The sequence below is a fragment of the Bufo bufo genome, chromosome 7 (genome assembly GCF_905171765.1).
Source record: "Bufo bufo chromosome 7, aBufBuf1.1, whole genome shotgun sequence".
Taxonomy (NCBI): domain Eukaryota; kingdom Metazoa; phylum Chordata; class Amphibia; order Anura; family Bufonidae; genus Bufo; species Bufo bufo.
The window spans coordinates 97,577,872-97,602,572 of NC_053395.1; the positions used below are offsets into that span (position 1 = coordinate 97,577,872).

At 45.7% G+C, this 24,701-nt stretch overlaps 1 protein-coding gene across 1 annotated transcript in view; it reads left to right on the forward strand.

Moving 5' to 3' along the window:
* FBXL18 (F-box and leucine rich repeat protein 18) overlaps positions 1-24,034 on the forward strand; it is a 426,048-nt gene extending 402,014 nt beyond the window's left edge. The window contains exons 4-5 of the mRNA XM_040440570.1: positions 527-745; positions 23,713-24,034. Of these exons, the coding sequence (XP_040296504.1) occupies positions 527-745; positions 23,713-23,869 (376 nt within the window). The 3' untranslated portion in view covers positions 23,870-24,034. The remainder of the gene's footprint in view (positions 1-526; positions 746-23,712) is intronic.
* Positions 24,035-24,701: the final 667 nt, after the last annotated feature.

Genomic DNA, 24,701 nt, shown 5'->3' on the forward strand with positions numbered 1-24,701 from the left:
ACTTGACTTTTTTGTTCCATAACCCTCAGGATCATTTAAGAAATTCCAAATGACTGTCTTACTGCGTCCCACCTCAGCAGCGATGGCGCGCTGAGAGACCCTAATTATGCAGTTCAACAAACTGGCCACATTCAAAAAGGGAGAGTTTTTTTTTGCCTTTGCCATCACAACGTGTGACTACCTGACAGAAAATGACAATGAATCCACATCTTTGCACAGATTTGGCCTTTTAAAGGCATGTGGTCCTAAAATTTGGATCAGCTGAAAAACAGCCTGTTTCATTTTAATCGTTATTTTGTCTCACTCTCATTTATTCTTGTTGCATGTTGAAGCTCTACTTCCAACAATGTAAAATATGATTTATTGCCATTTTTCAAGTGGTCTTAAACTTTTGATCAGGACTGTAGCATAACTCAGACAATTGCTCAAACATCTTTGTACTACTATTTCTGTTAAACTCAGTTTAGTATATGTATTGTATAGTATATCTGTAGGCGATTTATATAAACATTGTTTTCTTTCTCAGATTGGAACAACCATATTTTCCAGCAAATGATAAGTTCTTCTTGGCTCTTAGCCACTGCTCATCTCTGCAACGCCTATGTATTATATCTCGGAATGGAAATTTTCAGGCTGATGCTGTGATATCATTTATTCACAAATGTCAAGAGCTAATCATGTGTCATCTGTTCACTGGAGAAAGGTTAATGGCTTGTAAAACCCTCCAGAATGATATAACAAAAAGGTATGTTATGTTTATAGCTAAAATATAATACTAGCATATTTTTTTATTATACTGTAGTATGTTATTTTACAGCTGTTTCTAGAGTGGACTTTTGAAAAATAAGTAAAATTTACAGGTTTACATTTAAAAAAAATAAGGGACCACTGCAAAATGTATGGGTTTGACTATTATGAGCATTTTTTTTTTATTCTATAAACTACTGACATTTCTCCCAAATTCCAGATAAATATATTGTATTTTAGAGCATTTTTTTTTCTGAAAATGACACCTGGTCAAAACAGTCAGTACACTATTATCAGACCTCAAATAATGCTTACAATACAAGTTCAGTGCTTTTTTTTGCGGCAGCCCTGTCTAAGCACTGCACAGAGCCTCACTCCTGCTCTAACAGCCCGGATCGGCAGGAGTGCTGTTCCAGGCTGTTTAATGCTTTATATGCCGCGGGCAATGGTGCCCGCCACATATAAAGCGTTGACAGAGGGAGCGTACTCCCTCTGTCTCCCATTGGCACCCCACAAAAGTGATTGCAGGGTGCCGATGTGTGTACAGACTGGCTGCTGTCTGATATAAGCCCCAAACCAGCCTTGAGTATTTTCAAGCAGGCTGTGCCTATCTGGCAATGTTAGTAAAGCTCTGACATTAAAATGGGATAGTGCATTATATTTTAATATCAATCAAAATGTCTGTTATAGTCCCTTGTGGGACTATTAACCTCTTCCGGACACAGGGCATACCGTTACGTCCTGTGTATTTCCGATCACCACCGCGCGGCGTGCAGGCACCTTGGGTCAATGCGCGGGGGGGTCCTGTGTCAATTCAGACCTGCGGTTTGCGGCTTTTACCTGGTGCGGCGGTGCCATCGGTTCCCCATGCGGCTGTAGGTGCTATGCCTTCCTAAAGCATCGGTGCTGCCTTCCTGTGACGAGCCTGTGAGATCCAGCCCCCTGGATCTCACAGGCTGGAAGCTGTATGAGTAATACAGGCTGTATTGGAATGCAATGTAAAGGATTAGACCCCCAAAAATGTAAGTCCCAAAGTGGGACAAAAAATTATGTGAAAAAAAAAGTTGGAAAAATAAAGTTTTCCCCCAAATATGCTTTTTTTCCAATTAAAATACACGTTTCAATAAAAAAAATTGCAGAAAAAAAAAAAAATCTCACCCCATATGTTTGGTAACGACCTGTCAAATATCCCCTATGGTGAACGACGTAAAAAAAAAAAAATCATGTTTTTCTTATCTCCCTCCCAGAAAGAGTTAATAAAAATGTATCAGAAAGTTATGTGTACCCCAAGATGCACCATTAAAACTATAACTTGTCCCACAAAAACAAGCCCTCATACAGCTATATAGATGGAAAAGTAAAAAAGTTATAGCTCTTGGAAGGCGATGATGAAAATAGGAAGAAAAATACTTTGTCAGTAAGGCCCAAAACAGGCTGGTCACTAAGTCGTTAAACAGTACATTAATAATTTTTATTAAAGGTGGAGTCCAGAAATCAGTATTTTGTGGAATAACCCTGGTTTGTAATCACATGCTTTCCACCAGTCTTTCAAATCACTGTTGGGGTAACTTTATGCCACTCCTGGTGCAAAAATGTAAGCAGCTTGGCTTGGTTGATTTCCCGTGACCATTCATACTCTGTAGTTCTTTCTTGATTACACTAACTTTTTTGGGTACTAATAGCATTGCTTTTGACATCCAGCTGGTACTATAACAAGAGAATAGTGATGACCAGAGGAGTGATTTTTATATTATATTATAATTGCTCATTAAATAAAAGATTTGGTTTAGGTGTTCACCTAATCAGCACCTCAATAAATAGAATGAGGTGTGCATGGGATGGAATTCAACACTAGAATGATCGCTACATGGGGTGCTGATTTAAAGGGTTTCTGCCACCAGAATTAACCCTATTAAACTGGCTGACATTAGCGATGTGCTAATGTCAGCAGACACTAACTGTACTATTTTTATGCTTACGGATGCCCCGGTTACTGCACAATTTTAACTTTGATATGTAAATTTGCTCCTGCTCCTAGAGGCTCCGTTCTCCCACCTCAAGTCACGCCCTGCCGTCCTTGATTGACAGCAACGTGCCCCTGTGCATTGGCATGTGCTGACTGACCCCCTTTTTCTTTGCAGTTTGTACTGGAGGTGTAGCTGACACCTCAGTCGTGCACTCCTGACCAGCTCGTCTGCCCCATAGGCTGATTTTAATCAGTGTGAGTATATAGCTTAGCCTGCTCTCCCTCATTTACTGGAAGCAATTTGGCACCAGGAGAGGTATAGTGTGGACTCTCATTGCATTCTTTGGTAGCCATTTGGCACCAGGAGAGGTGTGGAGTGGGCTCGGCATGCATGTTGGTACCTGCATTCCTTGGATATAATGGAGGCCATTTTGGCACCAAAGATGACAGAAATTAAAGCAGGCCCAGCATGCATGTGGAACCTACACTCCCTGAATTGTATGGTAGCCGTCATGGCACATAACAGGTAGAATTTAGTGTTAGGAACCCGTCTTACAGAGATAGCCTTGACGTGCGGCAGACGGGCTAAAATAATTTTGTACAAAATGTATTTGCCAAGCATCTCTAATTTATAAGTATAGCACTAGCAATTATTATGCATATTTGTACTTTATTTGGTTTGCAGAGAGCTGTTGCATTGCATGTTTTGTTTTACAGTGTTGTTTTCAGCCACAGCAACATGCCCCTGCGCATTGGGATGTGCTGACTGACCCCCTTTTTCTTTGCTATTTCCTATGGAGCCCTTGCCTGTAATAGGGCTCCATAGGAAACAAGCAATTTTCTCATAGACTCCAATGCTAGTGCATTGGAGTCTATGAGAATAGCAATCTAATGATTGCATGTTATAGTTCTCTATGGGAACTATAAAAAAGTGTAATAAAAAAGTTTTTAAAAATAAAAAAAACATAATTCAAATCACCCCTCTTTTCCAAAAATAAAAGAACAAAATTTTTTTTTAAAATACACATCATGGGTGTTGCGATGTGCAAAAACGCCCATAGTTTAAAAATATATTCCCCATACGGCAAACAGCAAAATGGAAAAAAAAAGTATCCAAAGGGCCAATTCGCCGTTTTTGTTTGCTTCATTTTCTACAAAAAAATTTAAGTCATACCCCAGAATGGTATCAATGAAAAGTCCAGATCGCCCCGCAAAAAATGAGCCCCCATACAGCTCCGTACACATAATTACAAAAAAGTTATAGGGGTTAAAATACATGCTTTTCAATGGCTTTTGTCTCAAGATAATGAAATGAGTTAAGAAATTTGGTATCTCCATAATCTTATGTTCGAAGTGGTTTTCTTCCACCTGATTCTCAGCATGTTTGCCAGGTTGCAGCCAGATCTCCCCTGGTCCCCATAATAGGTAATGGGGCCGGATGCAAAGGGGGTTGTCAGAGTTATATGTATATATGTTAATGTGGCTTATAACATTCTTAAAAATACATTTGTAATTTACTCACTTCATATATTATGCCGTGTTTCTGCACGGCCGATGTGAGTCACGTGACCCCCGACGTCATCCACCAGGCTCATGTGGTGATGTTTCGTGTGCAGACTTATCTCTGCCTTAGGGAGTGGCCGGGCTCTGTACACAAAATGTCAGAGCCTGTGTGCCCGCCCCCTCTCTCTCATCTGGCTGCCTGCCCGCTCCTGTGAGGGATCACGCATGCCCGCTCCCTACCAGTGTCGGCAGCCATGTGAAATCATTTCTGCAGTGAGACTTGTGGACTGGTTGGGACAGGTGGAACTTTTAATAAAATAAAACTAAAACTAAAATAAAACTAAATAAAGAGGGGCATCACCCCCAGGCCCTTGTGTAGTTACAAGTAGAAAAGAGAAAACAACAGCTTTAAAGTATAACTAAGGGGGGGATATTTGTGTGCCACTGTTAGGACTAAGGGAAAACAAATTATCGTTAGAAATTAACGATTCCCTTACGTCCTAACCAGTGGCACAAATGGGGATTTAACAAGAAGAAACCCCCATGGGAGGGTCCTGATGCCTGGCGGAAGCTAATACTGTCCGGCCAAATGAGGAATAGCTATGTATTCTAGAATCCACTCTATAGTGTGAGATAAAGGTGGAGTGAGAACTCCAAGAAGCTGACTTACAGATCACATCCAATGGAATCGAGCTTCTCTCTGCAAAAGAAGTAGCCACTGCCCGTGTAGAGTGGGCCCTTACAAACTCAGGAGGCTCTGAACCCTGAGAGATATAGGACTCCAGAATTGCCTTCTTAATCCATCGACTGATGGAGGGCTTAGAGGCTTTCCTCCCCTTGTGGGTACCGGAAAAGAGGATAAGGAGATTTTCATCTCTCCTAAATACCTTGGAGCGTTCCAGGTAAATCCTAAGACATCTTGAAATGTCGAGGGTGTGAAGCCCTCTTTCCTCAGAGGAGGGGAGTGGAGCCAAAATCGGAAGGGAAATCACCTGATTAGTGTTGTTAGGCCTCATGCACACGACCGTTGTGTGCATCCGTGGCCATTGTGCCAGTGGGCCCCCCCTCCCTCCCCTGTAGTTAACTCGTTGGTGGCCAGTGGGCCCCCCTCCCTCCCCTGTAGTTAACTCGTTGGTGGCCAGTGGGCCCCCCCCTCCCTCCCCTGTAGTTAACTCGTTGGTGGCCAGTGGGCCCCCCTCCCTCCCCTGTAGTTAACTCGTTGGTGGCCAGTGGGCCCCCCTCCCTCCCCTGTAGTTAACTCGTTGGTGGCCAGTGGGCCCCCCCCTCCCTCCCCTGTAGTTAACTCGTTGGTGGCCAGTGGGCCCCCCTCCCTCCCCTGTAGTTAACTCGTTGGTGGCCAGTGGGCCCCCCCCCTCCCTGCCCTGTAGTTAACTCGTTGGTGGCCAGTGGGCCCTCTCCCCTCCCTCCCCCTCCTAATTAAAATCTCCCCCCCCCCCTATCATTGGTGGCAGCGGAGAGTACCGATCGGAGTCCCAGTTTAATCGCTGGGGCTCCGATCGGTAACCATGGCAACCAGGACGCTACTGCTGTCCTGGTTGCCATGGTTACTTAGCAATTTGTAGCAGCATTATACTTACCTGCGAGCTGCGATGTCTGCGTCTGGCCGGGAGCTCCTAGCTCCTCCTACTTGCAAGTGACAGGTCATTAAGCAATGCGCCGCACAGACCTGTCACTTACCAGTAGGAGGAGCTCCCGGCCGGACGCAGACATCGCAGCTATAATGCTGCTACAAATTGCTAAGTAACCATGGCAAACGGGACAGCAGTAGCGTCCTGGTTGCCATGGTTACCGATCGGAGCCCCAGCGATTAAACTGGGACTCCGATCGGTACTCTCCGCTGCCACCAATGATAGGGGGGAGATTTTAATTAGGAGGGGGAGGGAGGGGAGAGGGCCCACTGGCCACCAACGAGTTAACTACAGGGGAGGGAGGGGGGGCCCACTGGCCACCAACGAGTTAACTACAGGGGAGGGAGGGGGGCCTACTGGCCACCAATGAGTTAACTACAGGGGAGGGAGGGGGGCCCACTGGCCACCAACGAGTTAACTACAAGGGAGGGAGGGGGGCCCACTTGCCACCAATGAGTTAACTACAGGGGAGGGAGGGGGGGGCCCACTGGCCACCAACGAGTTAACTACAGGGGAGGGAGGGGGGCCCACTGGCCACCAATGTGTTAACTACAGGGGGGGGCTGCCCCCTGCTGCCTGGCAGCACCTGCCAGGCAGCAGGGGGCAGTCATGTACACAGTTCGTTTAGTATATTCTAACCTGAAGCGTCCCCATCACCATGGGAACGCCTCTGTGTTAGAATATACTGTCGGATTTGAGTTTCACGATGTAACTCAAATCCGACGGTATATTCTAACATAGAGGCGTTCCCATGGTGATGGGGACGCTTCAAGTTAAAATATACCATCGGATTGGAGAAAACTCATATTGTGTCAACGTCAAACGGATCCGTCCCCATTGACTTGCATTGTAATTCAGGACGGATCCGTTTGGCTCCGCACGGCCAGGCGGACACCAAAACGACTTTTTTTTCATGTCCGTGGATCCTCCAAAAATCAAGGATGACCCACGGACAAAAAAACGGTCACGGATCACGGAAAAACGGAACCCGTTTTTGCGGACCGCAAAAAAATACGGTCGTGTGCATGAGGCCTTAAAGGAAGGCACCTTTGGAATAAAGGTAGGCAAAAATCTCAGTAGCACCCGGTCTTGCAGGAACTTAGTGTATGTCTCAAAGGTGGAAAATGCCTGGGGTTCCCCAACTCGCTTTGCAGAGGTAATGGCCAACAAAAAGGTGATCTTCAAGGTAAGGAACCTGAATCCCACCTCCTCTAGGGGCTCAAAGGGGGGAGATGATAACCCCCTAAGCACGACCGTTAAATCCCAAACAGGGACAGGTCTAATTACCGTAGGTTTTAATCTTGAAGCTCCCTTCAGGAACCTCTTAATAAGGGGCTCTTGATAAATAGACCTGAAATCGCTGAAACCTGCACTTTGAGGGTAGAAGGTGACAACCCCTTGTCCAGACCATCTTGCAAAAACTGAAGAATTACCGGTATGGAAGCTTCAGTAGATGTGTGCTGATGCATAGAACACCAGGACGAAAAAATAAATCCAAATTCTTGAGTAGGACTTATTAGTAGCTTCCGATCTGGAGTGCTCTAAGGTTCTCAAGACAGACCCTGATAGCCCTTCTATCCTTAGAAGGGACTGATCAACCTCCAGGCCTTCAGGTTGAAAATTTGAAGATTTGAGGAGATCTGAGTGTCCCCCGACACCAGTACTCTCTCTGGGGGAAGCCTCCAAAATTTACCCCGACTCATCTGGAAGAGTTGGGTAAACCAAGCTCTCTTTGGCCAGTATGGAATGATGGCGATGACTGACGCTTGTTCCTGCCTGATTTTCATCAAGACCCTTGGTATCAAGGAAATTGGAGGGAAGATGTAGGCCAGCCTGAACATCCATGGGATTGACAGTGCATCTATTGCCACCGGGTTGTCCTCCCTGTAAAGGGAGCAATACCTCTCCACCTTGGTGTTGAACCTTGTTGCCATGAGATCGATCTCTGGCATGCCCCACCTGAGCGTTATCTTCTTGAAGACCTCTGGATGAAGTGACCATTCTCCGGTTGGAAGACCTCGGCTCAGGCGATCCGCAATCACATTGTGAACTCCGTGAATGTGAATGGCTGATAAGTGGGTGAGGTTCAGTTCTGCCCAACCCAATATCACCCCTATCTCTCTCAGGAGACTTTGTGACCTCGTGCCTCCCTGCTTGTTGATGTACAGTACAGCGGTCATGCTGTCTGACTGTACCTTCACTGCCTTCCCCCGAATTAAGGGAGCAAAATGAAAAAGAGCTAATCTGATTGCTCTGATCTCCAGGAGATTCGATGACAATGATTTCTCCTGTGGAGTCCAAGATCCTTGGACTGTCTTGTCCAGAAGATGAGCTCCCCAACCTACTAGGGATGGGTCTGAAGTAAGTATGATCCATGAGGGCTGGATCATGGACTTGCCGTCCTCGAGGTGAGACCACTAACTTAGGGAGGATCGGGCATGGTAAGACAGGGAGTGCACGGCATTGAGTCCCACTGGACTGTGATTCCACTTGGCTAGTACCTCCGACTGAAGCAGACGCAGATGCCATAATGCCCAAGATACCTCCTGTGCGGTTGAAGACATTAGTCCCAACATCTTCATCAATGTACCAATCATTACCTCTCGTGGCATTGAGAGAGAACGGGCTGTCTGATGAATGGATCGTCTTCTCTCGGGAGTGAGATGAATAGTCATCTTTACTGAATCCACCACGAACCCCAGGAACCTTACTGAGGTGGCTGGCAGAAGTTGGGACTTGTCCCAGTTGATTATCCATCCTAGCTGATGAAGGAAGACAACAGCCCGTTGAATGTGTTGGGAAAGGATCGCTTGAGAAGGGGCTCTGAGGAGCCAATCGTCCAGGTAGGGAACTATGCTCAGACCCTGAAGCCTTAAAGCGGCCACCACGGACACCACCACCTTGGTAAAAGTGTGTGGGGCTGAAGAAATCCCAAACGGGAGGGCCACAAACTGGAAATGTTTTAGGACCCCCCCCCCATCTGTACTGCGATCCTTAAGAATCTTCTGGACCCAGGATGGATGGGAATATGGAAATAAGCATCCTTGAGGTCCAAGGTTGCCATAAAATCCCCCGACAAAAGAAGATTGGTCACTGACTGGATAGTTTCCATACGGAACTTCTTTTGTTTGATGAAACGATTGAAGTACCTCAAATCTATGATCATCCTCCCCCCTCCAGTACTCTTGGGTTTCAGAAAGACTGGAGAATACATCCCTGCTCCCCTCTCTTGGAGAGGGACCTCTTCTAAAGCCCCTTTCTGAAGATATTCTAGAACATAGCTCTCTAGAACTCTTTGCTTGCTGCAGGGAAGTAGCCTTGTCTGGACGAACTTGTCCGCGGGCGGACTGCTCAAGTCCACAAGGTAGCCTTGTGAAATTATGCGAAGGACCCATTGGTCCTGGATATGATCCTGCCAAAAACGTAGGAAATGTTGTAGGGATTGTGGGGAGCAGGGAGCACTGAACATCCAGTCAGACCGGCTAGATACCAAGAGCCTCGAGGAGGCCCGCAATCAGAGCGTCGAGGACTTCTTGGGGGGCCTAGATCCCCTAGAGGATCTTCCTCTTCTCCGGGAACCCCAGTCTCTCTGGGTTCTGGGTTGAGGTTCCGGCCTGGAACCATACCTCTTGCCCCGACCACGAAAGGACTGTTGGGGAAGGGACTTGCCCTTCTTGTCTGACAGCCCCTCCAATATTTGGTCCAGCTCTGCCCCAAAAAGCTTTCCGGGTTCGTAAGCCATAGCGCAAAGGTTGTGCTTGGACGTAGTGTCCGCTTTCCAAGGTTTCAACCAGAGCGGACGCCTGCCCGCGGTTGAAAGCCATGGATTTGGACGCCAACTTCAACTGTTGTAGAGCAGCGTTACACAGGAAGTCAATGGCTAAGCTGGCCGTCCTACAGGAGGCCAGGATGTCATCCCTAGAGACCCCCTGGTCCAGGTCAGACTGTACCTGGGTGAACCTCGTTCTGAGAAAATTCGCCACTTCCGAGGACGCAATAGCGAATAAACACGCCTAAGGGCGCAATCCGCCTTCCGGTCCATTGGATCTTGGAGGCTTGACCCGTCGTCCGATGAAATTAAGGTCCTCATTGACAATTTGGAAATGGACATGTCCACCTCGGGACAGGCCCCCAGGACGACATCTGATCTTCCTTCAAAGGAAAAACCGCCTTGAACCTCTTGGTCAATACAGGACCCTTCTCCGGTTTCTTCCATTCTGTCTTAATTAATGACAAGAGGGAACTATCTGCTTTAAAGGCCCTGGGCCCCTTAGAGGCAGAAGATGAGGCTTCCCCCGGATCAAAGTCCTGGTCCCCCGACCGGATGGATCTCAACAGCCGCTGGGCTTTCTCAGGAGGAAAAAGATAAGAAAAATCATCTTCGTCCTCAGAGGAGGAAGATACCGATCCCTCTCTCACATCCTGAGCCCCCGACACCTCCATGACCCGATGAGGAGAGGAAGGTCGTCAGCGTTTGGACACCAAAGCATGCTTCAGTTCTGCTTCAATGGAAGAGTGCATCTGGCTTATGTTCGTTTCCATGTAGCCCTTCACCCAGTCTACCACGTCATAGACCGTCTGTTCCTGCTGGGGAAGTGCTTTGGCCCTACAGAGCGGGCATCAGGAAATCGCGTAGCTGTCTTCCAGCACAATCTGGCAATCATGGCATTGCAGGTGACGTCTTTTGCCAGTATTCTTTCTGCTGGGCTCCTGATCACCATCCCCGGTAGAAGACATGGCTGCAATATAAGAACAGAATTAACCGCAAAATTCAGAGAAAAAAGCCAATTATCAAAAACCCTTAGGATGTTCACCCAGACGATCCTAACAAGGTCAGAATTGCTAACAGCAAGAAAACAGCGCTCTAGGAGACCAAACTGGGAGAAGCCCCAGCTTTAAATAGTCTAACTGGCGCCAAAAAGCTCAGGCTCCACCGCGAAAGGGGCGGAGCTCCATGAGAGTATGCAAAAACACACACAGCCCGAACTACTATCGGCCAGGCGGAGGAGGGAAGTGACGTGACATGACGACACTTCCCCAAGATGGCGGCGCCCAGCTGCACACGCGGACGCTGCTACCGCATGGGGAAAGCGCCGAGCAAGGCACTACTGCAGAGGTGAGTACCCAGAGTAGGAGACCACCCCCGGCCTCAGCACAGTCAGGACGCAACCGAGCGTCCCGACCAGAACGGCGGCAAGGCGCTCTCCCCGCCGCCTAAAGAAAGAAAAAGGACAACCACCACCCCCTCCGAAAAAACGGAGGAGGTGGGACCACCCGACAAAAAAAAAAACACAAGGGCCTGGGGGTGACGCCCCTCTTTATTGGGGGAGGGAGGGCGTGTGTTCATTTAGTTTTTATTTTATTAAAAGTTCCACCTATCCTAACCAGTCCACAGGGGCAGAATACCCCATTTGTGCCACTGGTTAGGACGTAAGGGAAAAAGCCGATCCCCTGCCATCAAAGCCACCCCCCACAACCAGACAAAAGTAAATCTATGCCCATCAGTGAATAGAACCAGAACTGAGGTGAGACTACAAGCCCCAGCATGCACTGGCAAAGAATGGTGGGAGTCGTAGTCCCTATACCTGATCTGCATGAGTTGCAGCAGCCAATCCTAGAGCTGGAAACCAATGATCCGCACATGGGGAGAGAGGACCTTCGGTGATGTCAGTCATGTGATCAGTCACATGACTGCAGGGAGGGTCATTTGGTAGGACACTTGGTGTGGATAAATGGGGGAGTGACGTTCATGCACAGAGCTGTGTGTGTTGTGACTGCAGTAGTGGTGTATGTGAGCGTGCGCATTAGGTTGCTGATGCATGCAGAGCTGGTTTTGTAATGTGTGCAGCAAATCTATGTGTGTCACGTGTGAAAGAAGCCTATGTGTAGTGCTTGTGTAAGTAGTGCCGTGTGTCTAATGTGTGCAGCATATCTTTGCCTAGTTTTGTAGCAGAGCTGTGTGTGTAATCTGCAGCAAATCCATGTGTAGTGTTGGTATAGCAGTGAGCAATGCATGCAGCAAATCTATATGTAGTGGTTATGTAGCAGAGCTGTGTAAATGTAATGTGTGCAGCAATTGTATGCATAGTGATTGTGTGTAGCAGAGCTGTATGTGTGCTACAAATCTATATATAGTGGTTGTGTTGCAAAGCTGTGTATGTGTGCACTAAATCTGTATGTGTTGTGCGTGCAGTGCATTCACACAATCATATGGTCTCCATTCCTGTGTTGCAGACTGCAAATAGCGGTCTGCAATATACACAGGCACCAGCTGTGTGAATCCCTTTTCACGGATGCAGACCCTTTGACTTGAATGGCAATTCAAGTCATTGCATCTCCATCCGTGACATGCAGTTCACATGTATGGTGACCGTGTTTTGCGGACCACTACTTGGGTTCTGCAATACAGGCACCACAGCCATACGTTTGTGTGAATGGGCCCTTAGGATGGGTTCACATCCCAAGTTTGTCCTCTAATTAACCCCTTCCAGGCCAGAACCATACGTGTACGGAGCAGCAGGACGTAACTTGCCACCCAGCGCAGTAGGGCGCTGTGATCTGGTGGTTGCAGGATCTGCGCCCACTCGATCTGTGGCAGCTGACGTAACTAAATATATTCCTATTGTAAAAAATAGGAAAATATAATAATAATTTGTCATATCCGTGACAACCAACTGTTTAAAAATATCACATGATGTACCCCATCAGGTGAACTTAAAAAAAAATTATAAAATCTGTCAGGAGCCAATTTTGGGTCACCATCCACCACAAACAGAGCAACTCCAAGCAATCAAAAAGTCTTTTATACCACAAAATAGTACCAGTGGAAACGTCACCTCTGCTCGCCAAAAAACAAGCCCCCACATTATACATTTTGACAGAAAAATTGAAATCCTATGGTTCTCAGAAAATGTAAAAAAAAATAAAAAAATTCTGATGAGAGGCATGGGGGCTCATATGAGGGCTGAGGAGATGATATACAGGTGAAATTAGAATATCGTGCAAAGTTCATTTATTTCAGTAATGCAACTTAAAAGGTGAAACTAACATATGAGATAGACTCATTACATGCAAAGCGAGATATTTCAAGCCTTTATTTGTTATAATCTGGATGATTATGGCTTACAGTTTATGAAATCCCAAAATCAAAATTTTGAGGTACCCTTTGCTTAGGGGATATGGATTAATTAGCTTACTAGAGTGTGACACTTTAAGCCTAGAATATTGAACCTTTTCACAAATTCTAATTTTAACCACCTCCCGTCTCGCTAACGCCAAAAGGCATGATTGCTGCGGCGCTGCCAGGTCACACTAACGCCGATCGGCGTCATCTCGCGTGAGCCGAGATTTCGTGTGAACGCGCGCTCACAGGATCGCGTAGTTCACAAGTTCATCTGCAGCCTGCCGGCCGCGATTATTGGCTGGCAGTCTGTGGATTTTTGAAATGACCAATGAAATGGTTATGTCAGACGCTATTTTGAAAATAGCGTCTGATATAACTGCTACCTGCTCCTCTGGTGGTCCCTTTTGCTTGGATCGACCACCAGAGGACACAGGCATCTCTGTAAGTAGCACCAAATCACCACACATTACCCTGTCATTTATTAACTCCTTATTTAGCACCTGATCACCAATATTAGACTCCCTGATCACCCTGATCACCCCCTTGTCCACCCCCCTGTCATTGATCACCCCCCTGTAAGGGTCCCTCATCACCGCCAGGTAGTTAGCTACTTGCTAGGTAGTTTAGCGCCCAGCCCACCGCACCGCAGTCACTGATTAGTCGCTGATTAGCGTCATCGCTGTCGCTAATCAGCACTAGTACTATATAGTATCTGTAAGTGATCAAGACTTATCGCATTCAGCTCTATATAAGTACATTAGGGTCACCTTAGGCTCTACAAAATGCAGTGTTTGCCCGATCAGGCCTGATCTTGTGTGCACACTTGCGTTCAGTCCGCTCCACCGCAGTGACAGAATTTTTTTTTTTCTGATCACTGCAAAAACACTGTAAAATCGCTGCGCTCCTATAAAGATCACTTTTGAGCTTTTTAGATCTTTATTAGCGATCGCAGCTTTACTTCGCAAGCACTCCTTTTTACTAGGTAGGTTTGCTCTTTTTCCTGGGTAGTCTCAGAGGAATACCCCCTAAATTTTGTGAACCCAAAATGTCAAACAAGGGGTATTCCGCTGAAGAGGCCTACAGGATTCTGGCCGTGATGGATGAAAGCGATGGGGACGCCTCACCCGCTGAATCCAGTGGTTCAGAATATGAACCTGTAGACAGCAGTGGCACTCTAACCGCTAGCGAAGATGACGAGGTAGAGGTCCCTGCTATGGTCAGGCGTACCCGATCCCATGTCAGGGTTCTGCATACCCCACATGATGAGCCTCATTTTCAGTAGAGTGGTGCTAGCGCTGATCTTGTTTATGGTGCGGCATACACCAGCAGCGCAGTACATCCTGGACCTTCTACCAGCACTGCCGTATTCCCTGGTGAAGTGGCGAGCACCAGAAGGGCAGTTCAAGCTGGTACGGTGGCACGTGCAGTAACTCCCCCATTGCAGCCACCGCGTTCACAGGCCCGTAGAGCCCTTAGTCTCCCAGAGGTGCTGGAAAATCCTAATTGGCGCTCCCCTGCTTCCGCCGCACCCGTATTGCCCCCTTTCACCGCCCAGTCTGGAGTTCGCATGGAGACGGCTCATTTAGGATCGGCCCTTCAGTTTTTTGAGCTGTTCTTCACCGCGGATCTCTATGACCTAGTTGTGGCAGAAACCAACCGCTACGCCACACAGTTTATTACCGCCAATCCGGAAAGCTTCTATGCCCAGCCTTACCGGTGGAAACCAGTCACAGTTTCCGAGTTTACATTTTTTTCGGGCCTTATCCTCAGCATGGGTCTAACTAAAAAAAATGTATTGCGGTCATATTGGTCTAAAGACCCAATACATTACATGCCCATGTTCTCTGCTGCAATGTCCAGGGCATGTTTTTAGGTCATCATGTGCTTTATGCATTTCGCTGACAATAACACCTGTCATCCAAGAGGCCACCCTGCTTATGACCGGCTCCACAAAATTCGGCCCCTCATAGACCATTTGTCATCCAGATTTGCAGATGCGTATACCCCTAATCAAAACATTTGCATAGACGAGTCCCTAGTACATTTTACCGGGCGCCTTGGCATAAAACAGTACATCCCCAGCAAGCGCGCCCGGTATGGGGTCAAACTGTATAAGCTCTGTGAAAGGGCCACAGGCTATACATATCGTTTTAGGGTCTATGAGGGAAAAGACTCAAAACTGGAGCCGGACGGATGTCCTGACTACCTGGGGAGCAGTGGCAAGATTGTCTGGGACTTGGTGTCACCCTTACTCCACAAGGGGTACCACTTATACGTGGACAATTTTTACTTAAGCGTGGACCTCTTTCGGCACTTACATCTAGTCGGAATTCAATGCTGTGGCACCGCGCGACCTAGTCGCTGGGGCTTCCCCCAACGGCTCGCTAGTACCCGACTTGCACGGGGGGAGAGGGCTGCCTTGTGTGACCAAGAACTGCTCGCGGTGAAGTGGAGGGACAAGAGGGACGTTTACCTTCTGTCCACCATTCACGCAGACAAGACTTTTGCTTGGATCGACCACCAGAGGACACAGGCATCTCTGTAAGTAGCACCAAATCACCACACATTACCCTGTCATTTATTAACCCCTTATTTAGCACCTGATCACCAATATTAGACTCCCTGATCACCCTGATCACCCCCTTGTCCACCCCCCTGTCATTGATCACCCCCCTGTAAGGGTCCCTCATCACCGCCAGGTAGTTAGCTACTTGCTAGGTAGTTTAGCGCCCAGCCCACCGCACCGCAGTCACTGATTAGTCGCTGATTAGCGTCATCGCTGTCGCTAATCAGCACTAGTACTATATAGTATCTGTAAGTGATCAAGACTGATCGCATTCAGCTCTATATAAGTACATTAGGGTCACCTTAGGCTCTACAAAACGCAGTGTTCGCCCGATCAGGCCTGATCTTGTGTGCACACTTGCGTTCAGTCCGCTCCACCGCAGTGACAGAATTTTTTTTTTCTGATCACTGCAAAAACACTGTAAAATCGCTGCGCTCCTATAAAGATCACTTTTGAGCTTTTTAGATCTTTATTAGCGATCGCAGCTTTACTTCGCAAGCACTCCTTTTTACTAGGTAGGTTTGCTCTTTTTCCTGGGTAGTCTCAGAGGAATACCCCCTAAATTTTGTGAACCCAAAATGTCAAACAAGGGGTATTCCGCTGAAGAGGCCTACAGGATTCTGGCCGTGATGGATGAAAGCGATGGGGACGCCTCACCCGCTGAATCCAGTGGTTCAGAATATGAACCTGTAGACAGCAGTGGCACTCTAACCGCTAGCGAAGATGACGAGGTAGAGGTCCCTGCTACGGTCAGGCGTACCCGATCCCATGTCAGGGTTCTGCATACCCCACATGATGAGCCTCATTTTCAGTAGAGTGGTGCTAGCGCTGATCTTGTTTATGGTGCGGCATACACCAGCAGCGCAGTACATCCTGGACCTTCTACCAGCACTGCCGTATTCCCTGGTGAAGTGGCGAGCACCAGAAGGGCAGTTCAAGCTGGTACGGTGGCACGTGCAGTAACTCCCCCATTGCAGCCACCGCGTTCACAGGCCCGTAGAGCCCTTAGTCTCCCAGAGGTGCTGGAAAATCCTAATTGGCACTCCGCTGCTTCCGCCGCACCCGTATTGCCCCCTTTCACCGCCCAGTCTGGAGTTCGCATGGAGACGGCTCATTTAGGATCAGCCCTTCAGTTTTTTGAGCTGTTCTTCACCGCGGATCTCTATGACCTAGTTGTGGCAGAAACCAACCGCTACGCCACACAGTTTATTACCGCCAATCCGGAAAGCTTCTATGCCCAGCCTTACCGGTGGAAACCAGTCACAGTTTCCGAGTTTACATTTTTTTCGGGCCTTATCCTCAGCATGGGTCTAACTAAAAAAAATGTATTGCGGTCATATTGGTCTAAAGACCCAATACATTACATGCCCATGTTCTCTGCTGCAATGTCCAGGGCATGTTTTTAGGTCATCATGTGCTTTATGCATTTCGCTGACAATAACACCTGTCATCCAAGAGGCCACCCTGCTTATGACCGGCTCCACAAAATTCGGCCCCTCATAGACCATTTGTCATCCAGATTTGCAGATGCGTATACCCCTAATCAAAACATTTGCATAGACGAGTCCCTAGTACATTTTACCGGGCGCCTTGGCATAAAACAGTACATCCCCAGCAAGCGCGCCCGGTATGGGGTCAAACTGTATAAGCTCTGTGAAAGGGCCACAGGCTATACATATCGTTTTAGGGTCTATGAGGGAAAAGACTCAAAACTGGAGCCGGTCGGATGTCCTGACTACCTGGGGAGCAGTGGCAAGATTGTCTGGGACTTGGTGTCACCCTTACTCCACAAGGGGTACCACTTATACGTGGACAATTTTTACTCAAGCGTGGACCTCTTTCGGCACTTACATCTAGTCGGAATTCAATGCTGTGGCACCGCGCGACCTAGTCGCTGGGGCTTCCCCCAACGGCTCGCTAGTACCCGACTTGCACGGGGGGAGAGGGCTGCCTTGTGTGACCAAGAACTGCTCGCGGTGAAGTGGAGGGACAAGAGGGACGTTTACCTTCTGTCCACCATTCACGCAGACACGACTGTCCAAATTGAAAGGGCAACTGGAGTCATTGTGAAACCCCTCTCTGTCCACGACAATAACCTTCACATGGGAGGGGTGGACTTCAATGACCAGATGTTGGCTCCCTATTTAGTTTCCAGACGCACCAGACGCTGGTATAAGAAGGTGTCTGTATATTTGATTCAATTGGCTGTATATAATAGTTTTGTTCTCTACAGTAAGGCTGGGAGAACAGGATCCTTCCTAAAATTCCAGGAAGAGATCATTTCGGAAATCCTGTATCCAGGAGGGTCCGTGCCCCAAGTCCCTGATGTAGTGAGCCGGCTACATGGCAGACACTTCCCGTCTGTCTATCCTGGTACCCCAACTCAACGTTCCCCAAGAAAAAGATGTCGTGTCTGTAGCAGGGGTGGAAAATGGCGTGACACCACCTTTTTTTGTCCTGACTGTCCTGACAAGCCTGCCCTATGCATAGGGAAGTGTTTCCGCAAGTTCCACACACAGGTACACTATTAGTATAGGGATTGCGTGACACAGGACAGGCACACAGGGGTCTTAGGGCCCTTTTACACAGAGCTGCCACAAAACTCTCCTTTCACCTGGGACAAAGTGCATAATGTACTTCGCCACATCTCTGGGCGATTTGCGCTTTGCACATTGTCCCATGGGGAAGGAGAGGTTTGTCCTCTAAAGGTAAAAAAAAAAGTTATTGTTCTGTTTCAAAAGTTTATAAAAGTTAATGTTCAGTTCAAATGTTATATAAAGTTAATGTTAATAAATTTATTGCGTTGCGGACAGTTTTTTTTTTTTTTTACCTTCTAGGTGGACCAAGCGATCAAGCAGCTGCAGCACTGATGTGCATTCTGACAGAAGCATTGCGCTGCTGTCAGATTACACAAAAGTCGGTGTATGCGGCGCTGCAAGACGAGATTTCTCCTCTGCAGTAATAAAGATAAGTTTGCCGAGGCTTATGAGCTGAGGGGCGGTGTTCATATGCTTTGGCAAACATTTTTTATAAAAAATAAAAAAAATCCCGGCAATGATTTATTCATCCACATCGATTGATGTGAATGGAGAAATCGGGTTTGCCAGGGCATACGGGCTGAGTGGGTTTGGATGTTGGGCGGAGCTCCTATGTCCTGGCAGACGCCTTTCCCCTCTTTTTTTTTGGCAGAGATTTTTTCATCCACATTGATCGATGCGAATGAAGAAATCTGTGTCGTTCATTTTTTCTTTCAGCCCAGAGGCTGAACGAAAAAATAATAATATCATTACCCGTATGCTCAATATAAGGAGAATAGCAGAAACTCCTAATGCTGGCCATACATGTAATGATTGCGGAGACCCTCAAATGCCAGGGCAGTACAAACACCCCACAAATGACCCCATTTTGAAAAGAAGACACCCCAAGGTATTCGCTGAGGGGCATATTGAGTCAATGAAAGATTGAAATTTTTGTCCCAAGTTAGCGGAAAGGGAGACTTTGTGAGAAAAAACAAAAAAAATCAATTTCCGCTAACTTGTGGCAAAAAAAAAAAATCTTCTATGAACTCGCCATGCCCCTCATGGAATACCTTGGGGCGTCTTCTTTCCAAAATGGGGTCACATGTGGGGTATTTATACTGCCCTGGAATTTTAGGGGCCCTAAAGCGTGAGAAGAAGTCTGGAATCCAAATGTCTAAAAATGCCCTCCTAAAAGGAATTTGGTCCCCTTTGCGCACCTAGGCTGCAAAAAAGTGTCATACATGTGGTATCGCCGTACTCAGGAGAAGTTGGGCAATGTGTTTTGGGGTGTCTTTTTACATTTGCCCATGCTGGGTGATATAAATATCTCTGTCAAATGACAACTTTGTATAAAAAAATGGGAAAAGTTGTCTTTTAGAGAGATATTTCTCTCACACAGCATGGGTATATGTAAAAAGACACCCCAAAACACATTGCCCAACGTCTCCTGAGTACGGCGATACCACATGTGTGACACTTTTTTGCAGCCTAGGTGGGCAAAGGGGCCCAAATTCCAAAGAGCACCTTTAGGATTTCACAGGGCATTTTTTACACATTTTGATTTCAAACTACTTCTCACGCATTAGGGCCCCTAAAATGCCAGGGCAGTATAACTACCCCACAAGTGACCCCATTTTGGAAAGAAGACACCCCAAGGTATTTGGTGATGGGCATAGTGAGTTCATGGAAGTTTTTATTTTTTGTCACAAGTTAGTGGAATATGAGACTTTGTAAGGAAAAAAATAAAATACATCATTTTCCTCTAACTTGTGGCAAAAAAAAAAAATTCGAGGAACTCGCCATGCCCCTCAGGGAATACCTTGGGGTGTCTTCTTTCCAAAATGGGGTCACTTGTTGGGTAGTTATACTGCCCTGGCATTTTAGGGGCCCTAATGCGTGAGAAGTAGTTTGAAATCAAAATGTGTAAAAAAAATGCCCTGTGAAATCCTAAAGGTGCTCTTTGGAATGTGGGCCCCTTTGCCCACCTAGGCTGCAAAAAAGTGTCACACATGTGGTATCGCCGTACTCAGGAGAAGTTGGGCAATATGTTTTGGGGTGTCTTTTTACATATGCCCATGCTGGGTGAGATAAATATCTCTGTCAACTGACAACTTTGTATACAAAAATGGGAAAAGTTGTCTTTTAGAGAGATATTTCTCTCACCCAGCATGGGTATATGTAAAAAGACACCTCAAAACACATTGCCCAACTTCTCCTGAGTCCGGCGATACCAAATGTGTTACACTTTTCTGCAGCCTAGGTGGGCAAAGGGGCCCAAATTCCAAAGAGCACCTTTAGGATTTCACAGGGCATTTTTTACACATTTTGATTTCAAACTACTTCTCACGCATTAGGGCCCCTAAAATGCCAGGGCAGTATAACTACCCCACAAGTGACCTCATTTTGGAAAGAAGACACCCCAAGGTATTTCGTGATGGGCATAGTGAGTTCATGGAAGTTTTTATTTTTTTTCACAAGTTAGTGGAATATGAGACTTTGTAAGAAAAAAAATTAAAATACATCATTTTCTGCTAACTTGTGCAAAAAATATAAAAATTCTAGGAACTCGCCATGCGCCTCACGGAATACCTTGGGGTGTCTTCTTTCCCAAATGGGGTCACTTTTGGGGTATTTATACTATCCTGGCATTCTAGCACCTCAAGAAACATGACAGGTGCTCAGAAAGTCAGAGGTGCTTCAAAATGCGGAAATACACATTTTTGTACCATAGTTTGTAAACGCTATAACTTTTGCGCAAACCAATAAATATACACTTATTGCATTTTTTTTATCAAAGACATGTAGAACAATAAATTTTGAGAAAAAATTATATAGAAATGTAGTTTTATTTAAAAAAAATTACAACCGAAAGTGAAAAATGTCATTTGTTTGCAAAAATTTTGGTAAATTTTGATTAATAACAAAAAAAGTTAAAATGTCAGCAGCAATGAAATACCACCAAATGAAAGCTCTATTAGTGAGAAGAAAAGGAGGTAAAATTCATTTGGGTGGTAAGTTGCATGACCGAGCAATAAACCGTTAAAGTTGTGGAGTGCCGATTTGTAAAAAAGGGCCTGGTCACTAGGGGGGTATAAACCTGTGGTCCTTAAGTGGTTAACCTGCATTAATGCAATTTCTTTTAATTTGCATTACTGAAATAAATGAACTTTTGCACGATACTCAAATTTTTCGAGTTTCACCTGTATATGTAGGTAGAGATATAGATCAGGAAATTTATATCTCACATATATTGATGTGACAGGAAGATCTGCCTGTGTGAGCTAGGAGATAATCATGTGACAGTTTTTTTTAATGCAAAGTTAGTATGTGCAGAGCAGGGTGAGAGGAAGGGCAGATTATTCACACCCACAAATATTCATGAGAGAGAGAGCTCAGGCATTGTTGTTACACGCCCCCACAGCTTTGCTGCAGCATGTAACAAAGCATGCATAACAGAACTATGCAAAGGTGTAAGTATGGTTTTTCTCTTAAGAAATCAAGCTTAATGTATATGTAAGTCCTGATGAGTTTTAGAATATTTTTTTTTCTTTTCATTACTCGGATAACCCCTTTAAAGGGGTTGTCTGGGTTCAAAGCTCAACCCGGACATACCCTTATTTTCACCCAGGCAGCCCCAATGAGGCTAACATCGGAGCATCTGATGCTCAGATGTGTTCCCTTGCCCTGCGCTAAATCACGCAGGGGAAGGTCTTTTGTTTTCAATAACACACTGACAGGCGGAAACTTCCGCCCGGCAGTGTGTTCGGTGACGTCACTGGCTCTGATGGGCGGCTTTAGCGCTGCCCTAGTGTTTTACGCTAAATCCCGCCCATCAGTGCCGGTGACGTCACCGGGCTTCCTGGCAGCCCCATGGAGAGCCCCGGTACGTCACCGGATAAAAAAAAAATGCTTTTGCCCTGCACGATTTAGCGCAGGGCAAAGGAGAGCATCGGAGCATGAACTGACAACCCCTTTAAGAGGAGTTCAGACACAGTGGGAAAAATCTGCTACGGATTTTGCCACACATCTGCTTCAGAATCGCCATGTATACAGTTGTATTTCAACTTCATTTTAATTGTATTTGTGAGCTTTGAAAACTAAATTCACATAATTTGCACTGCATTTGTTAAGGATTTTGGTGCAGAATCAGATCAAGGATTTGGCAAACAATCTTTTCTTGATCTAAATGCAAAGACATGTGTGGAGACCTGATCCTGACATGTCTGTTTCAGTATTCTAGAGTATCTTAGAAGAGAAACAGCACAATGCAGGGTTCTGTTTCTTCTGAAAATGTATGTGTCCCTACATAGTCTAACTCTGGGCTTTGGTTAAACAATATCAATGTCACCTGATAAGTGCTGGCTTATCAGGTTTTCTAGCCTATTCAGATTGCAGAAAAAATGCCATTTTAAATGGCTTTGGTAGCTTTTCTATAAAAAATATTGCATTAGACATACATTGTGGCAGTGAACAAATACTTGCATGTTTCCTGTCACTTTTCTGGGACAGTTCCATGTTCTCTACTTCCTGCACCAAATGTAAAGAATCAAATTTCCCATGATCAAGCACTGCAGCAGGTCCAAGTGATGCCATGCCCTGCAGGGGGATGCTGACCAGACTAAAGTGTCCACTAGACCGCTTTCATACAGTGTTTGGTCAGTGATTTCTGTCAATGATTGTGAGCCAACATAAGAAATGAAGCCTACTATGTTACTATTATCGAAAATCAGTACAAAGATTTCTCCCATAATCTATTTATAAGCAGGGCTGTGATTGTGACAGGGGGACATCCTCGATATCTAGAAGAAAGAAGATTTCCACACAAACATGGATTCTTTACTGTAAGAGCAGTGTGACTATGGAACTCTGCCGGAAGAGGAGGTAATGGTGAACTCACAAAAAAAATTCAAAAGGCGTCTGGATGTATTTTTAGAGTGTAATAATATTACAGGTTATAGTTATTAGATTTCTGGAGAAAGGTCGTTGATCCAGTTTGTTATTCAGATTTCTCCCTAAAATGTGAAAATTGGCTTCTACCTCATAGAGTTTTTTTTGCCTTCTTATGGATTAACTTGTCGGATAACAGGCTGAACTGGATGGACGTATATGTCTTTTTTTTTCAGCCTTATAAACGATGTTACTGTTACTGTTATAAGGTGTAATATGTAATGATATGCACCTGTTCTGTGTTTTTGACCCACACCTGCTTTTGGTTCACAATCACTGATGGACATCATTGATCAAACACTGAGGGCTTTTTTACATGAGTGTCTCCCTTTCGGGAATCTTCCTCCATGTGAGATTGGGATTGTGCGTTCTGGACTTAGGAAGCGCACAGCATTATCATGATTTATAATGCTGTGGCCTCTGCATTACCTTTCTGTAACGGAATCATACTGACAGCTTTTTTATGCCAATATGATTCTGTTACAGAAAGGTCATGCAGGGGCACATAGTATTATCAATCATGATAATGCCATGCGCTTCCTCAGTCCAGAACGCACAATCCCTCTCTCACACGAACCGTGATTCCCTCAAGGGACATACTCATATTTTATCTGTTTTATATTCTATTTTGTGTAATTTCGTTAGACATAACTTGAATGTTAAACAATAGTGTTCTATTTTTTCATTTTAAGGTTTTCTTTAGAGCGACCAGCACTGAACACCATCATTTTCCCATTACTTCATGAGAATTTGGCTGAAGTGATCAAAGATGTTCCCTTGATGCATTTGGATGAAATAACTTTATTCAAAAGTAGAGTGGCAGAGGAACCCCCCAACCTATGGCACTAAATTTTAGCCAATCTTCAGAAAAAGAAAAAAAAAAAGTGCATGAACCAATGTTATCATTTACCTTTGCATTAGGGCTCATGCACATGACCATATGTATTTTGCGGTCTGCAAAACACAGATCTGCAAATAAAAACGGATGACGTCTGTGTTGGATCCGTTTTTGGTTTTTTTGCAGATCCATTGTAACAATGCCTGTCCTTGTCTGCAAAATGGAAAAGAATAGGACATTTTTTTTTTTGCGGAACGGACATGCGAACATACGGAAACTGAATGCACACGGAGTCATTTCAGTTTTTTTCTTGCGGACCCATTCAAATGAATGGTTACGTATACGGACCTGTAAAATAACCATAACGGAGTGTGCATGAGCCCTTATATTGTACATTGTACTGATACAATAAAAATATTTCGTATGAACCACATTACAGCCGCTAAAATAGTTTGTCTCTTTATGTGAAAGCTAGTTTACTTTAGACTCTTATCTGTATTGTGGTTTTAGTTTAGATTAGATGCCACAGTGCTATGAGGGATCCGTCACATGACTGACACCAATGGCACCTTTCTGACCCCTTTGACTTGTAATGGGGTCCAACAAGTTCTGACATGTATTACAGAAGCGGATGTGGATCCATTTTGTCACTTCAACAGATTTAACTTGGGGCTGACTCTTAAGGGCGTTACCTAAGTAGCCCTCTGGTCTTTACTCTTTGAACCCTGTATAAGAATCTGGCCTCCGCTGCTCAAGTGACTACTGACCCACAAGGGTCAAGAGACATCAGTGCAAAGCGTCAAGGGATCAGGAACTGTAGTCAGTAACTAGCTGAGGTGAGGA